Raw genomic sequence first — 14,022 nt, 5'->3', positions numbered from 1 at the left:
AAAACTAATATCTCACCTCCAAATTTAGTTGTCAAAATTTCTGCATTTTAAATTTCATATGATTCATGCTTTTTTAATTCTGATAATTTTGTGAAGAATTCTGAACACCCATTACTTGTTGAGTTCAATTAATAAGATTTCCAGTGCTACTGCTCATTGACATTTTTATTTATTTAGAAAAAGAATTTAAAAAATAAAAAATTATAAAAACTAAGAATAAAAAAAATTAAAATGTTATCCAAATGCTTGCATTTGGGAAACATTTTAATTTTCTGAAGAAGTCAAGTTTTCAGTTTAAAAATTTTCAGTAAACTTTCTGCGTTGTGAATCGTAAGTTAAATTCTTTTTACATGCATAATAATACATGGAATTGTCATATGGAATATTTACATTAAAGAATGCAAATAATTTCATTGTTGTTTTTTGAGTAGTTACTACATTTATTCTTCTAGATATATTTATTACATAAATTGGATAATGTTGAACAAAATGGAAAGGACTCACATTTACATCATTAAGTGAGTTAATCTTTTAAAATTACGGAAAGTATCATAAGCCTTCAAAAAGGTACTTCATGGATCACAATTCCACAATTCTTGCGGAAAAACATCTCTTCCATTTTTAACATATGTGTTTTGTAATTTTCCATCATCAAATAAAGAAGAATCAAGCATTTGATTATTTTTCTCGATTCGTTTGGGAAAGAATAAAAATAAAGCAAGGCATATCACATTCTGTTGAAATACAGTAATCAGTAATACCTAGTTCAAAATTTCTTTTTCCTTGTAATCCAAACAATTCAATTGTTTTGTATTTTTAAGTCATTCTTGTTATAGCTCAACTGAAAATTCTGGTTCATATTTCATAACAGGAACACAAATGTCCATAACTTTTACAATTTTCCCTTCTTTTGGAAGAGTAGAATTATTATTTTCAGTAGTCCAATGAAGAATACAATTTTTTTATCTTTTTTCGAACTCCAAGTAAAAATTACAGTTAAATCACCTTCAAACAGAATTTCCTTATTATCTTTAAAAATCAACCAAATAATTCTAGTGGATAAATAACTTCATTATGCTTAGTATAAACTTTTCCATTGTTAAAAATGTCCTTCCGTATTTAATTCATTCAAAAGAGAAGTGATAAGGTCTGAAGAAGAAATAAAAGGATGTTCGATTCTAGATAAAATATTATTCCTTTTTTAATTGTAATAATGCCGAACTGCTTTAAGATATAATTATCAATCAGTTTAACATTTTATTTTCCATCATATGCAGAAAAATCAGTTCTTTCTGAATGAACAATATCAAAAGTCCAGAATGAGATTTTCACTCTGCAGCAGAGTGTGCACTGATATGAAACTTCCTGGCAGATTAAAACTGTGTGCCCGAGCGAGACTCGAACTCGGGACCTTTGCCTTTCATGGGCAAGTGCTGTACCATCTGAGCTACCAAAGCACGACTAACACCCGGTACTCACAGCTTTACTTCTGTCTACCTTCCAAACTTACCAGAAGCTCTCCTGCAAACCTTGCAGAACTAGCACTCCCGAAAGAAAGGATATTGCGGAGACATGGCTTAGCCACAGCCTGGGGGATGTTTCCAGAATGAGATTATCACCCTGAGGCGGAGTCCCGAGTTCGAGTCTCGGTCAGGCACACAGTTTTAATCTGCCAGGAAGTTTCAATATCAAAAGTCATGTAAGGTTGTGAGCAATTAGGATGAAGCCAACCACCTCAATATTAATTTCAGTCTCATTTTTGGGGAAATTTAGATTATTTCTAGTCTTTTAATTCATAGGAAATGAGTAAAATTGATAACTCTCGATTTGGTTCATGTTTTAATGGAGAAAAATATTAATTTATTTTTAAAACCACAGTTACACAAGCGCCATTGAAGTCAATCATTTTTCTCAGGTATCATTATCTCTAAATTTTGAATAGTATCGAAAATTGGAATCTTTATAGGATGAAAAATTATTGGATATACAAATTCAGAATTTGGTCTAAATAAAGCAATATATTAGTTTCTTCATGAAAATGGTCATTATGTTTAAGAAACATTCCATCAGCCAAATTAAAATTTACATTTACTATCTCAAATGGAACAATTTTAAGAACATTATTAGCAACACTTTTTTTATTAGGCTCAATAACTTGATTATTAAATCCTAGCACTCTTGCTATATTTTTTCTTATATCCATATATATTTTTTAATCATTTTCAAAGATGATTCTATTTAAAATTTCATTTGCTGTAGTGTGAATATTTGGATTTTTTGAATGAACATAAATTAAAACGCAAACATGGTAAACATATACCATATTCAATCTGATGAGCAAGTACTGGATCACATGGATGTGGAATAACAACATTAATGATTGATAATTATATTTTAGCACTTCAATGATAAAACTGGAAAAAATTAATCATTTATATGTTTATTCAAAAAGTCTGTATCAACCAACACCAAGAATTTATAAAAATATGTGAAAAAATTGAAGAAAAAAGTAAAGAAAATTCTTAGTTTTATGAAAATAATGATGAAATTAGTCCATTAGATGAATGTGAAAAAAATTCACTTATGTTTGATGACTTCCTCCATCAGGATCAGGATATAGTTAGAGAATATTTTACTAGAGGAAGACAAAGGAACAGATTATTTTTAAGTCAAACATATTAAAAAATACTGAAACAGTTAGAGGTAATCTAAATTTTTAAATATTTTTAGATAATATGATACAAAATCATATTTATCATGAATTTGTTGTAGGCAACTTATTGGTCTGTGAATTTAATGAATAATGTAGTAGATGTTAAAATAAAGATAAATCCCATTTTCTCACGATTGATCATTTTCTCACGATTGATGTCATGAAAACTTATTTAAGGTAAACATAGAGAAGAAATTAAGGTTTTTTTTTTGAATGTTGAACATAAACAATAAACATAAAATGATGAACATAAATGATGAATGCAAACGAGAAACTTAAGCATTGAACAATAAACATATACAATGAATGCAAAATAAAAACAATTATAATTTATTCTTAATAAATTTTTGCAATATACGATCGAGAAGTTGTTAAAATAGAGACAAAAGAAAAAAATAAAAGCACAAATAAAGGAAGAATTTAAGAAATGGGAAAAACAACCAAAAACAGAATACAAAAAATTTAAAAAAGATCAACCAGTTATCGATACAGTAGAAAAAGTTAAAGAAAGAATTGAATTTTTAGGTGATAAAGTTTTAAAAACAATTGAAGAAAATAGAGAAGTAGAAAAACAAATGGTTCCTTATAATCAACATTATTTTGAAGAACTTAATGATATTCCTACAATGAAACATTATGAAAGCGATAAGAGATTACACATCAAGTGAATAGGATTATGAAGAAGGAAGATAAGAATCAAAAGAAAAAGAAGTTAAAAAAAGTGAAGTAATTTTAGAATTTATCAATTATAGAGAAGATAAAGTTTTTGGATTATGTCCTGTTGGTGTTTTTGATTTTGTTGGTAAATTTCCAGTGAAATTTGAAGGAGATTAATTAACTATTGACTATGGAATATAGGAAGGAACTCATGGATTAATGAGTCTGTTAACAAAAAAGTTTCTGTGGATGATGTGAATAATCTATTTACAGGTTCTGTTGCATATGCATTGATTCACTCAGGAGCATTAAATTCTGATGATAATCCAAATAAAACACAATAAAGTAAATATAATAAATACAAATAGTTGATAACAGAAATTTTCGATCCTTATCCTTCCAAAAAAGTTCTGTATTCAGATATAGATAAATATTTGATTAAGTGTTAGTGAAAAAATATTCATAAAAACCAGTTCTGTGTCTGGATGGATGATGTTCGTCAATTAACTCACCTTAGCAGTTATTCATAGTGAAGGATTAACAAGAAATAAAAATCATCATATTGAGAAAGGTGACATAACAAAAATGTTGAAAAACAAATTTAGTGATCTCATTATCAACAATCCTAAAGATATTCCATGTTTAATCAGATTTTTGAATAATTTACCACATACATTTTGGAAAAAAGAAAAATAGGGAGAAGGAAGAGTAAAGACGTTGATTAACGAATTGCCATATGAAATGCATCTTCCAGGCTATAATTTTTATAGTCCAACAGCAGTTACAAGAATTATGTATGGATAACGAAAATTAGGAATGAGCCTGGAAGTTGATAAAAATGGATAGGGATTATAAAGTTTTTTATTAATTTTTAATCTATATAAATGAACAACTTTTCGATCGATTATACTTTGCTTCAAAATGGCAAAAAACTGCCAAAATCAGATAAAATTTGAAAGGAGCTGGACCAACGAAACATGATAGCAGTTTTTCTACCATTAATTTTAGCAGCTATATCTTATCTTGGAATAATTGCCTCATTAGCTAGCGGATCTGCAGCAATTGCAAGAAAGCTGATAAACATTTGGAAAAATAGAAGACAATTTGGAAATGGAAAAAAAGAAGGGCACTGGAATGAAAGAAGTAGAAATATATCAAAGAAGTAATCGAAAAATTTAATGCACCATTATCTAATTTTGGTATAGAAAACTACTTAAACAGTTAATTTTTAATCTTTTATAAGGTGTTTTGATGATTAACTGATAATGAACTGAAAAACTTAGAAAGTGGAATAGCAAATTTAGATACTGTTGATCATGTTGGAACTCATTGGTTTTAGTGTTATAAGACTAAGGACAAAAAATTGTTTTTGATTCAAATGGGGAAACGTTCCAAAACAACTACTTAACTATTTGAGAAGGAATAATGTGTATAAAATACTGAGAGAATAAAAATTTTGATGAAATAATTTGTTGACATTTGTGTCTATGTGTTTTAAAACTGTCAGGCAAAAATATTTTAAAATGATATTTTAAATTTACGAAATGGATATTTTTGGAAAAAATTCGATCAGAGCCACAAATCAATAACGAATTACATTCACAATTTGAAGATTTTCAGTCACAAATCGAATATTCTCAAACACCAGTAGACTCAAAACATACATACTGTAATTAAATAATTTCAGAAAGAATTAAATAAAGCTTTTAAACCTGCTGATTATTATGTTGATTTTAAAAAATACAAGAATTGATAATATTAACGATCCCCTTCATGATTTGGATGGGATTAGTAAAAGATTTCAGAATCTAAACAACAATATGCAAATGTGTTAACTATGTTTCAGAATTTTTATTCTGAGTAAGGTATTGAGAAAGTTTTATCAGATTACTTTTCAAAAGGCGATTTAACTCCATACTTGAACGATTTAAGCAATCTTAAAGAGAAAGTATATGATAAACAAATAACTAAATTTATTTTTATGACCGGAGGAGAACAAAAACTTCATAATTTCGAGTACAAATTTATTTTTAAAAAAGTTATTGTAGTTGGCCAAAATTAAGGTAAATAATTATGGGTTAATGACTTGATATTTCAGTAAGTGTTTATGATAATCTTATGTAGTTGAATGTTTGGAAAAAATATTCATCGCTCAATCGGCAAACATTTTGCAACAGGTAATGGCAAATAATTGTATAACAAAGAATTTCAAGAGTTAATGAAAAATTTGACATGAATCATTATTCAACTTCTAGGAAATTAAAAGCATTTGTTGTTGAACGATTTAATAGAACATCGAAAGAAAAAATGTGGAAGAAATTTGCTCCTCAGGGAAATTATAAATGGACTGAACTAGCTTCGAAATTAGTTGATGAATACAACAACTCAAGACATTCAACTATAAAATGGCCCTGAAAAATGTAAATAAAGAAAAAAAGCCTTACTGAAAACTGTATACATAAAAAATTTGCTAGATGTTGAAGCCAAATTTAAAATTGGCAATAAAGTGAGAATTAGCAAATTGAAATGAATTTTTGGGAAAGAGTACACTGTTAATTGGTCAACAGAAATTTTCGAAATTGAAGATGTAATTCTCTCCAACCCAATCACATATAATTTGAAAGATGTTGATAGACATTCTTACAAACAAGAAGTAACGGATACGAATTTTCCAGATGTTTACCGTGTTGAGAAACTTTTTAGAAAGAAAGGAGATAAAGTATTTTTAAATGGCAGCGTTCTCATAATTCACATAATTTTTGGGTAAATAAAGCGAATGTAATATTTTAAAATGTTAATGAAACATTTTGTACATAAATAGACAGTGTTATTGAAACATTAAACATGTTTGGCATCGAACATAATATTAATTATGCTTACTGTTTCATGAAAGATGATACAATTTATTTTTATATTTAAATAAAGGTTAGAAAACGAATTAATGTCAAAATGATTTGAGGATTTTAAATTTAAGTTGATTGAATGAAATGATGCTTTCCATAAATTTTGTCTACTAGATGTATATAAAATTTTTATAAATGTTATTTAAAATTTAGTGATGTAAAAAGAAATTGGAAATTTAGTTTCATATTCTAAAATGTCTGCTAAATTATTGATATCTTCATGCAAATGTTCTGTTCATTATTAAGCCAAAGAGTTGAAATGATTTTTACAGCAAATAGTTCTTAAAGTTTCCGTCATTCATTGATATAAATTCTCAAATATTCATCACAGTTTTGGTGTGCATTTCTGATAACATCTATTCGCTTTTATGCATTTTTAAATTGTGCTCAGATGAGATAGTTTCCATAACTAAAATTTCTTAATCTCAAAAGAACAAAAGTTGGTCTTAAATTTTAAACTTTCAGTTGTCTCACAACATATGGCAATAATGTATTTGTTTGCTCATTTCTTCCAAGCAGCATTTCTACAGATTTATCATATATTTCATCTGACTTTTTTATATAATTATCCTTAATTTTATTCGGTTCTTTTAAATGATTTAGTTGTCCTTCATAAAGTTGTTTTACGTTAATCTTTATTTCATATTCCCCATGTTTGTGAATTTATGGCAGAACATAATAAGTAATCCATTTTCTAAAATTTTTTTCTTTTTTAATAACAAAATAAAAAACTAAAGACCTCCTTCATTGGTAAAAATCTTGAATTTTTCATTGTCTTCTAGTGCGTCCAAGTTGTATGTTTTAAACTTTCTTAATATTTTTTATCATTGCTGTCAACATGTTTAAGACTTTTATGTGTTTCACTATATGTTAAAAGGATAACCACATCTTTTGCTTTAAACCATGGTTTGTTATTTTCTTAAATAATTATTAAAACATTTTTGTTATAAATGCATTTCTTATTTTTTAGATCCACAAGCGACACCATTTATATAGAAAAGAATTTAATTAGTCCATTGTGTGCTCAAAACCAACAAAATAAATTCATATGGAAATTGGGCTGTAAAGATTGTATAAGAAAGATGCAAAAAGTATGTGTTCATATTTGGCATAATAAAAGTCATGAAAAGAGTGGAAAGGGAATTGAAAATTCTTCTAAGTATGTCAATAACTGATATCATTCAAAAGATGAGAAATTAGCATTGCTTTATCAATAACATAAAGACAACGATTATCGAAAAGTTAAATGTTTTATGGAAAATGTATCTTACATATAATTTGGAAACACAGCAAAAAATACCAAATCATAGAAAAATATTAAAAATTAATATTTTTTTTATTTTAATCAACTGCACAATTGTTTAATTCCCTTAATAAATCACTTTTCTCATGTTTTATTTTTTTTGGCTTTAATTCATAATGTTCATATGGCAATATATTTATTCCATCTTGTAATATAACTCGTTTATCATTGTCAGAACTTTAAACAATTTTATTACATTCAACTGTATATAATTAATGTCGAAATGATCTCATCTAATTCTTTTCTATGTTGCTTTATTTTGTCATCTAAACATTTTTTATAATCATCGAAAGTTATTTCATTTTTCACAACTGATTTTTTAATTGTTTTAGACTTTTTCTCTTCTTTTTTGCCAACTCCATGAACATACAGTTTTTATCTTCAACTCTCATGTTCTTGCATGATTTTTCCACAATTTCCTTCTTACATTTTCTCCAAAACTTTCTTCTTTGCTTGCGGAATTCCATAAATATTTTTTTCTGGATAATCATGTGTATGAAATTTGTCTATCATTGTCTTCATGTCTTTATAGAAATCTTTAGTTATTATATTGTAAATGAAAGAATCAGTATTCATACAATGTAGATCAATATTTTCCCCATATTTTAGCTACATAACATTGAAGTGTACATCATACAGTTTTATTTTCGAAATATTTAGAATACCCATTCCAATATAAATTGGTTTATTGTACATTGTTTATTTTCTTCATGTGAACTACCACTACATTTTCTGCAAATACTGTAGTATGCTCATAATTTGGTTTTGATACATAAATTGTATACATTCATAGATTTGTTATAATTTTTATATTTTGTCTGTTTCTAATATTTTCCATTGTCTTCCCAACACAAATTAATTCTACAATTTGTAGAAATGTTTTTCAAAATCGTTGACTACCCTTTTTCGCATTTCTGAAGTCAATGTATTTTTGCAACAAACCTGATTGTTCAAATATGTCTCTGTGAATTTTAGTCAAAGATTTAAATATTGTTTAAAATTTCTATAATGTAAGACATATTTTTCTTTGTTGTTCAAAGTGCTAAGTTAGTTACTTCCTCCTTCTGGAGCCAAAGGTAAATCTTTATGTAAATCATGGAATTTTCTTGGATATTCTCGATCAACTTCAAAAATATAGCCATATTTACAATCATCTGGAATTTTAAGTATTTTTTTCTGCACTATGATATGGTTCCATCCACTCGAAATTTCAGAATGGCAAAAACTGAGACATACAACCATACAAACAGTTCACATCTAAATGTGCAATACAATTTGACTGTTTTTTTTTTGGCTCAAAATTTTTCATATATTTGCTTTTGCATATTTTTAATTCTGTGAGAAATTCCACTTCAAATATCTTTTTCAAGAAACATGATCAAGTCATAATCATGTAATAGGTCCAATTCAATTTTAGTCATTTTTAACATAGAATCCTAAATTAGTCCAGGAACCATAAAATACTAGATGGACCTAGTTTATAAGATTTAATGCATGTCTCTCTAAAATTTTCGAAGATATCTGCTAAAGTTAAAACATCAGATTTATTTTATATTCTTGTATAGTAATCCAAATTTTTGATACTGAATTTTTTCCAGACTGCTTTTGGTTTTTTGTGGTTACCATCAGAAATATTGTCTTGAATAAAAGCATTCTTTTTTGGGCAATTTTGTTTCTTTCAATTTTTTTCTGAGTCCATATATTGATAAGGATAAACTGGTTTTTTAATTATTAAATCTAGTTGTTCGCCTTCAACATGTTTTTCTGTTTCTCTAAATCGTTCTTTTATGAGTTTAGAAGATAATTTCTCAGTGCTTGAAGCCATAAATTTAAATTTATCCAAAACTCTTTATGTTAATCCATCTTCAATACTTTTACTAAAACAATTATATTTTTGTTTATTATTTGGAATTGTATCACTTTCTTTCTTATCTATTGCCAATCTTTGATAAGCAAATGTATATCATAATTTGTTCAATTGTGAATATAAACTGGAAGAAAGTTGGGATTTTTGTAATTAAGATGGAAATCTTCATATTCACCTCCATGATATTTTCCTGTTAAATGACAATGATCTATTTCTTATCATCAAAATCAAATTCTTGTTATAAATGTGGCAGAGTTCTGAATTTTTAAAATTGATAAAATCTCCTTTAGTCAGTTTCATTGGAACGTTTTTTTATATATTCTAACAATTTCTCTTGGTTCTTTTTTCCACATGTAAACGAATTTTTGTGCTGCATATTCACCTACGTATATAACTGAATTTTTATCGTCACCATTAGAATAGTTAACATAACTGAATGAAATTGGCAAATGTTTTTGATATTATTGATATAAGGTTTTTGGCATTTGGCTGATAAATCGTGAAATCTGTGTAGATCTGTGTAAATGAAAAAGGGACTCTTAATAAATGATGATAATTTCCAAATCCAATTTTTTTACCTTTAAAAGGCATATCTATTTTTACTACTTTATGTTCTTTACAATCGTTTCCATGAATGTCTAATTTTTCTTGTGAATAAAAATATCTTACACATCGATCATGAAGATAAATTTGATGTCCATTTTTCGATGTTTGTACTCTAATTAATCTAGATAGAGTTTTATCCAACAATAATGTGAATTATTTTCTTCTCTAATTAAAAGATGATTTACATGTTTTTCCTGTTTATTTTTAGTATGGTAAAGAGGTTATACAATAATTTTTTCTGCTTCTTCTGCTCTTCTTTCATACGCATAAACATTAATTGAAATATCAGATTTCATCTCAAATTTTGGAATATATGTTAACCGAACTGGAAAATTAATTTGGTCTTTTCGAAAAATTGCATCTAATTCTAGTCCAATATTTTTACATTTATTAACTCTTTCTGCATCATATTCTACAGGATGTAGTGGTAATTTTATAGCCCACAGAAACAATTTTTGGTCTGTATTTTTTCCATTAACTACAGCTTTTTTATCTTTAATTGCTTTTGTTAAATCGATATATGATGAATCATAAATTGGGTTATGTCTATTAACATGTAACTCTAAATGGTCTATATTAAATAAAGACCAACCAGATTTTAATCCTTGGCATTTCTTAGATTTCAGTTATTAGTTTATATGTTGAATTTGGTAATATTCTTCTAAACCTGTTGTTCTGAATAAAACTTGATTAGATGTTTTTAAAGTTAAATTCTTGTATTTTAAAACTAAAATAAAATTTCGTGTTAACTTTAATTGATCTTCTTTGTCTTAAAATATTCTTTAATTTAGTGACTATTTCTTCTTTAATTTGACTAAAAAATTCTTGTTTCCACAATATTATCAATATTATCGAATCCATAAGTTATTATTCTTGATTCGAAAGCTGAACGTTTTCTGTAAACTTATTTGGGTGATTTGAAAAAATCTTCATCACCTAGAAAATTTAAACCAGGAAGATTTTTCTGATAATTTTTTTGCTTAATTTCTTGATATTCATCTACTAGATGCTTGTGAAGACCATTGTCATTGATGTTCTTAATAATTTTGCTGTCAGATATTTTGATAAGATCGATTAATGGTTGTTTATTAGTTTAGAATAATTTTTTAATTTTTCTTTTTGCAAATTGGATGATGTCCGTCTAAAGAGTTTTTACTCAAATCGACATCGTTAGTAATTTTAACTTCAGTTCCTTTGATAAGATCAAATAATTGGTCTTTTCTAAATTTAGATTAATTATTATTTTTTTTCCTTTTCAGATTTGGTTAATTTCTTTTAGTTTTTTCACCCAAATCATCGCTGCCAATATTGTTTTTAATGCCATACAGCTTACAATAAGATCAGTCGAGTTTTTCTTTCTAAACTTGTAATAATTCTTCAATTTTTGTGTTTCAGCTGTTGATCACAGTTAACTTTTTTATATAATTTAATTCCTCCTTCCTCATTTTTTCTTCACTTCTTTCCTATTAAAGTAGTTGATAAATTACAAAAAATCGTTTTGACTTACATTTGAGTAACCATTTTCTTTACAATAATTTTCTACGTCTTAAATCCAAGCCCTGCTTTCCTATACAGTAATTTTCTTGGCTCTCAAACAGCCCAACTTCGTTAGTCATCTTTTTCCACTGTACTTAGAGAGGAGGAAATTTGAATTTTTTTATTGAAACGTTTTCAGTTGACTTGTATCTTCAAGATTTGGTTGTTTGCATTTATAGAGAATAAAATATGGTGGTTTCAAAATTGTTTAAAAAAGATAAAATTTAATTTGATTTTTTGAGATGGGAAAATGTGGTTTGGCAGCTGTAATTCATAGAGAACAAAATTTAACAGTTGTAAAATTTTTATAATGAGAGGTAGAGAACTTGAATTTTGTGATATGGGGAATTTATTTTTTAGGTTGTGGGGGGGGGGGGGGATCGGGGAGTTCTGGATTTGTGAATTTGAAATTTGACTCGGAAATGCTCTTTGCACCAGAACTGCCGCAGATATACTACTGAATATCTGAATTTGTCGACATTGGCAAAGGCAGCTAAATGAATCAAGGGCCCGTAGAAGTGTGCAGGCTTCACAGTATTGGACGGTTGTCTGCTGTATGTATTCAGCCATTGCATGTGACACTGCAAGTTCTGGCGAACTGCTCCACGGTATGTCAGTTTGTCATTTATTTAAAAGTAAATAAATTTCATTTATAATTTTCGTATAGCAATGGCATTAGAGCGAAATATACTGGTCCAAAATTAAAGCAACAAACCGCTATTTCCCTTGCCTGTGTCTAGATATTCCAACGATACCATCGATGACTTAAGGGCACATATGGAACGAGATAGTGTTTGCCGCGTAGTCAGACACCCACAATCGCTGTGTACACAATCACAGGCGATGCAGTAATGGTACAGAGAAGATGCCTATAAACTCTCCGCAGTGGAGGGCCAGAGAAAGTAAGGTAGCAGGAGAGTCGCTAACAGCTGCGGCCGATGCCTTAATGTGAATCGTTCTGTTGTTTCTCGGATGTGACGACAGTTTAGAGAGACCAAAACTGTATCCTGAAGACCGGGGCGTGGCCGACCACGTGTAGCCTCAGAAGAGAGGACCGTTATTTAGCTGTAAGGGCATGACAGTACCGCATTAGTACTGCACAGCAAGTGGCAAGTGAGCTCGCAGCATCCACTGGATGTGATGTGTCGAGGTAAACGGTGTGCAGAAGGCAACAGAGTGGCCTTTGTTTTTGGAGAGTTGCTGTATGTCTACCTCTGGCGCATCTTCACAGATAGGAACGTCTAAAGTGGAGTCGTCACCAACGTTCTTTTCACAGATGAGTTCCGCTTTAGTCTGGAGAGTGATTCTCGATAGTTTCGCATCGTGAGGGAACATGGAACACAATTTCGGGGACCAACCATTGGGAATAGATTGATATCGTAGAGGAACCCTAATGGCGTGGGCACTGATTATGTTGACCACTCGAATCGCACTTCATGAAATTATACAGGTGAGTCAACAGGGCTTAACTGCTGTCAGGTATCGTGACAAGATCTTGATACCTCATATGCGGTTGTTGCGAGGTGCTGTGAGCCCAGACTTCGTACTGATGAACGATAATGCTCGACCTTACAGAGAACAGGTGGTTGATGTTTTCTTGGAAACGGAAGATATTGCACATATGGCGTGGCCTGCTAGTTCTCCTGATTTAGACCCTTTAGAGCATGTCTGGGATGCACTAGGAAGGCAGCTTTAATCACGTCAACATCCATCAACCACTTTCCAAGACTTGCGACCAGTTCTTCAGGAAGGATGGGCATTAGTGCATCAACATGAGACTGATGACATGATTCACACCATACCTCGTCGTTGTCAGGTCTGTATTGCTGCCAGAGATGGTCACACCCGATAGTGAGCACATTAACCAATTGTCAGAATGTGTGTGCAAATCCGTTAAGTTGGAAAAAAGATTGTTGTGTACAGATGTGCATTTTGCAGTTGTTTACTTTACCTTGTTCTTACTTTACAATCACCTATTTATACCGTTTTGTGGCAAAATAAACGCAACCTTGCTAAATGTCAGTTTGTTGCTTTACTTTTGGACACCAGTGTAATACCAAACTTTTTTTGTTCGTCATGATAATGAGAAAGTGAATTGCTGTACCTTGTAAGGCAGAAGAAGTATCTGTGAGTTGGGCACTTGGAGCTCAGTGTATCTGAACTTGGCTTTCACAAACATTATCTGAACATCTGTTGTTGATGCTGAACGGAAAGGCATCGGTGAGGTGCTTCTTTTGTCAAACTTTGTTGCCCAGTCGCCTTTGAAGTAAATTGCATTCGCTATTACCGCTATTGTATCAGAATTCAGAACACCTGTAAAAAGAAAATTGTGTACAGTATTAGATTACGGAACTCATAAAGGACAACACACACACACACACACACACACACACACACACACACACACACACAGAGAGAGAGAGAGAGAGAGAGAGAG

At 29.6% G+C, this 14,022-nt stretch overlaps 1 protein-coding gene across 1 annotated transcript in view; it reads right to left on the bottom strand.

Annotated features, from left to right (window-relative positions):
* Window positions 1-14,022, bottom strand: part of LOC126161245 (serpin B6-like) — a 155,958-nt gene that overhangs the window by 54,037 nt on the left and 87,899 nt on the right. The window contains exon 5 of the mRNA XM_049916985.1: window positions 13,690-13,898. Coding sequence (XP_049772942.1) covers window positions 13,690-13,898 — 209 coding nt within the window. The remainder of the gene's footprint in view (window positions 1-13,689; window positions 13,899-14,022) is intronic.

Source organism: Schistocerca cancellata, chromosome 2 (genome assembly GCF_023864275.1).
Source record: "Schistocerca cancellata isolate TAMUIC-IGC-003103 chromosome 2, iqSchCanc2.1, whole genome shotgun sequence".
NCBI lineage: Eukaryota > Metazoa > Arthropoda > Insecta > Orthoptera > Acrididae > Schistocerca > Schistocerca cancellata.
Note: the sequence above shows the minus strand (reverse complement) of the source record. Positions and strands in the feature narration are given on the sequence as shown.